The sequence below is a fragment of the Gavialis gangeticus genome, unplaced genomic scaffold (assembly GCF_001723915.1).
Source record: "Gavialis gangeticus isolate Ggan-Ray unplaced genomic scaffold, GavGan_comp1, whole genome shotgun sequence".
In the NCBI taxonomy this organism is placed as follows: domain Eukaryota; kingdom Metazoa; phylum Chordata; order Crocodylia; family Gavialidae; genus Gavialis; species Gavialis gangeticus.
In genome coordinates, this window is record NW_017728991.1 from 1,571,960 (window position 1) to 1,575,164 (window position 3,205).

Below are 3,205 nucleotides of genomic sequence, written 5' to 3' on the forward strand. Positions count from 1 at the left end.
GTCGGCTCCCGCTCCGCGCTGGGGGGCTGCGGGGCGCGTGCCCCCTCCCCTGGCTGGAGAAGGCACCGTTGCATAAAAGCCTCTTTATCCGCGCGGTATAAAGCCATTGGTCACGCTGCAGTGGCGTTCATTGCCGCCGGCGCTTTATGATTACCCATTAGCCGCCCGGCGCAGCCGTTCCCGCGCTCGCGGGCGCTGTATAATTGTCCTTCTCCGCTACAAATTGCCTCTCCCGACAGGCCCATTTGCATAAATCCTCCGCGCCCGTCCAGGCACGATTGGCGCGTGCGTGCGCACCCGGCATCAATCCCCGTGATTTGGCCATAATAGTTAAATCTGCACTAAATGGTTCCTTCAATTAAGGCAGAGGGGGAAAAAAAATTAATCTCGGGGTTTTATGTCACAAAACATTAGAGCGCGCCGGGAAGGGGACGGGCGGGGGAAGGAGACCGGCACGGGGCTGCGGCGCGGCTCTGACATATGGCTGCCGGGAATCCCCCGGGGCCCTGCCGCCTCCCCGCAGCCCCGGCTCCGCTCTCGGGGGCGCCCCGGGCTGGTCCAGTGCTTGGGGGGGCCAGGATGGGGCTGTGGGAGGGTGGCACGGAGCTGGGGTCTCCAGATGGAAACCCCAAGCAAGTGCCCAGGCGTGTGCAAGGGGTGGGGGGGCTGAGACCCCCCAGCTCACTGCACTTGTGACTCTCTGCCCGGGGCCAGCTGCTTCCCACGTCTTGCCAGGGCTTCTCAGGGCTCCAGCAAGAGCCTGGGACTAACAAACACTGCCCCCAGACCGCCCCTCCGGCCAGGGCCCTCTGCGTCCCGGCCTCCCCCAAGACCCCCACAGCTGGTGGTGAAAGAGGGGATTGTGAGCAGCCGCTCCCCCGCCCCCGGGGTGTTAATTAGCTGCAGCAGCTCCCTGGGGCAGGAATGTGGCAGGAGGACACGAGAAGCCCAGGAATGTCCCAGGCCGTCTGGTGTCATCCCCCCCTCCGCGATGGATGGGGCGGGGGGCCCACGTGGGCATGCACCGCGGCGTGGCCTTGGGGCCTGTTGCCGCAGACCTCGAGGGGGGTCCTGGGCAGGTTGTGGGGGGCATACGGATGCCCCGCTGCGGTGCCCTGAGGCTCCCCTGCTCTGCAGGTCGGTGAAGGCCAGCCTGTCCCTGCTCTGCGCCGAGCTGCGGGGCGACACCGAGCCCAAGAAGAAGCGGAGCAAGATGGGCGAGGACGCCTACGGCAGCCTCAAGAGCTCCCAGGTGGGTCCCGCCAGCCAGGGGTACCCCGATCCCCTCCCGGGCGCACCGGCCGCGGGGACCAGAGCCCCCCGGGAGTAGGCACGGGGAGGGTGGGTGTCCCAGCCAGGCGGGTGCTGCTGACGGGGGTCTCCCGGCAGGACAAAGTGCGGTGCAAGAAGAGCGGGTCTCAGAGCAAGCTGGTCGCCAAGGTCTCGCAGCTGAAGCAGAAGGTGAAGAGCAAGGCGCTGCCCGCCGGCCTCGGCCCCTTCCGCCGGAAAGACCCCGCCGCCGGCAGCCGCATCCAGAAGAAGCTCTCCAGGGCCAAGAGCTCCAAAGTGGGCGGCTGCTCCAAGTACCCACCGCCGGGCCCTGATGCCCGGGACCCCCCCGACTTCCGCGGCCAGGCCAGCCCGGGAGCCAGCGGCACAGGTAGGGCAGAGCTGGGGGTCCCCGTAAAGCACCCAGGCCCTGAGAGACCCCCCAGGGCACTGTGCAGAGTCCAGCTCGCAACCACCTGGCTCCAGCTGTGCAGGAGGAGGCATATAAAAATAGCCGGCTGTGCTGCAGCCCCAGGGGTGACCCGCGGCTCGTGGGGGGGCCGAGCTCGGAAACAAGAGTGGGAACAGTCTCGACTTCCTCTGCCCGCGGGGCAGAACAAAGGGGGGGAACGGGACCGGATGCAGGAAGGAGGAAGCGGGGGGAGCATCCGCCCACAGTGGGGGGGGGAGCTCTGGGAAGGGGGTCCCGGCTCACCCCCCTGCCCCACAGACGATGACCCCGACGGGGATTCGGACAGCGAGGAGGGCGACGAGACGCTGCTGCCCCGTGACCCCCCTGGGCTGGCCCTGCTGCCCGCCAGCCCCCCCGCCGTGCTGGGGCCCTCCCCGTCCTCCGTGGTGAAGATGGAGGCCAACCAGAAGGCCAAGAAGAAGAAGGAAAGGCAGGGGTTGCTAGGTAACGGGACCCCCTCTTTGGGTACCGGGCAGGCTCCCCTATGCACGTGTGTGTGGGGGGGGTGGGGGGGGGTGCCAGATGTTTTGCTTGCAACCTGGGAAACATCTGGCCTGGGCGAGTCCAGCTGAGACAGAGCGGGTGGCAGGGTCCCGGGGGCACCGGCGGGCACGTCTGCCCGGCTCCCAGCTACGTGCCAGGCCCGGGGAAGCCACCGAAGCAGCGTGCCGCTCTCCGCAGGGCTGTGCCGCATCTCCAGCCCCGAGGGCGAGGTCAAGATCAAGCGGCGCCCGGCCAAGCCCGGCGTGGGGGCGCTGGAGAAGGTGCCCGCCCGGAAGAAGCCGGGGGCCTGCGAGGGCAGCGCCAAGAAGAAGCTGAAGGGCAAAGCCAAGGAGAGCCTGCGGGAGCCGGGGCAGCCCAGCCCCAGCCCCCCGGCCCTCGGCCCCTTCCCCGGGGCTGAGCCCAGGTCGCTGGGGGCCAGGGACGACGGGGCGAAGATCGCCAGCGAGCGCCTCAAGAAAGCCACGCGCAAGAGCAAGGTGCTGCAGTCGGCCCTGCGGGTGAGTCCCGGGGTTGGCGGGGGCCCGGGCGGTGCCCGGCGGGGTGGGCGCCGCGCAGCGGTGACCAGGGTCGTGCTCTCGGCAGCGGAAGAACGGGGCGCTCTCGCTGGCGCTGTCACCCCGCAACGCCAAGGCCATCCTCAGCAAGGGCAAGAAGCTGGGCAAGGTCAAGAGCAAGATGGCCACCAAGCAGGTAAGGGACCCGGGCTGGCACACACCCCCCGAGACTGGCCCAGCTCCCGGGCAGCTTTCAGATGCCGCGGGCCTGGTCGCCGGCCCTGGGGGCTGTGGGCACCCGGCCCCGTGGCTGACCCCCAGGTCTCGCAGAGCAAGGGCCGGGCGGTGAGCCGGCTGCTGGAGAGCTTCGCCGTGGAGGACGACTTCGAGTTCGACGACAACAGCAGCTTCTCGGAGGAGGAGGAGGGCGCCCCGGGGGCAGGGCTGGGGCCGGAGCGGGGCGGGG

General features: G+C 69.3%; 1 protein-coding gene across 1 annotated transcript in view; it reads left to right on the top strand.

Moving 5' to 3' along the window:
- The window catches only part of BAHCC1 (BAH domain and coiled-coil containing 1), a 93,095-nt gene that overhangs the window by 75,365 nt on the left and 14,525 nt on the right, over positions 1–3,205 (top strand). Inside the window, 7 exon segments of the mRNA XM_019515030.1 lie at positions 1,138–1,252; positions 1,390–1,660; positions 2,000–2,185; positions 2,423–2,742; positions 2,828–2,935; positions 3,070–3,163; positions 3,166–3,205. The exon segment at positions 3,166–3,205 is cut by the window's right edge and continues 193 nt beyond it. Coding sequence (XP_019370575.1) covers positions 1,138–1,252; positions 1,390–1,660; positions 2,000–2,185; positions 2,423–2,742; positions 2,828–2,935; positions 3,070–3,163; positions 3,166–3,205 — 1,134 coding nt within the window.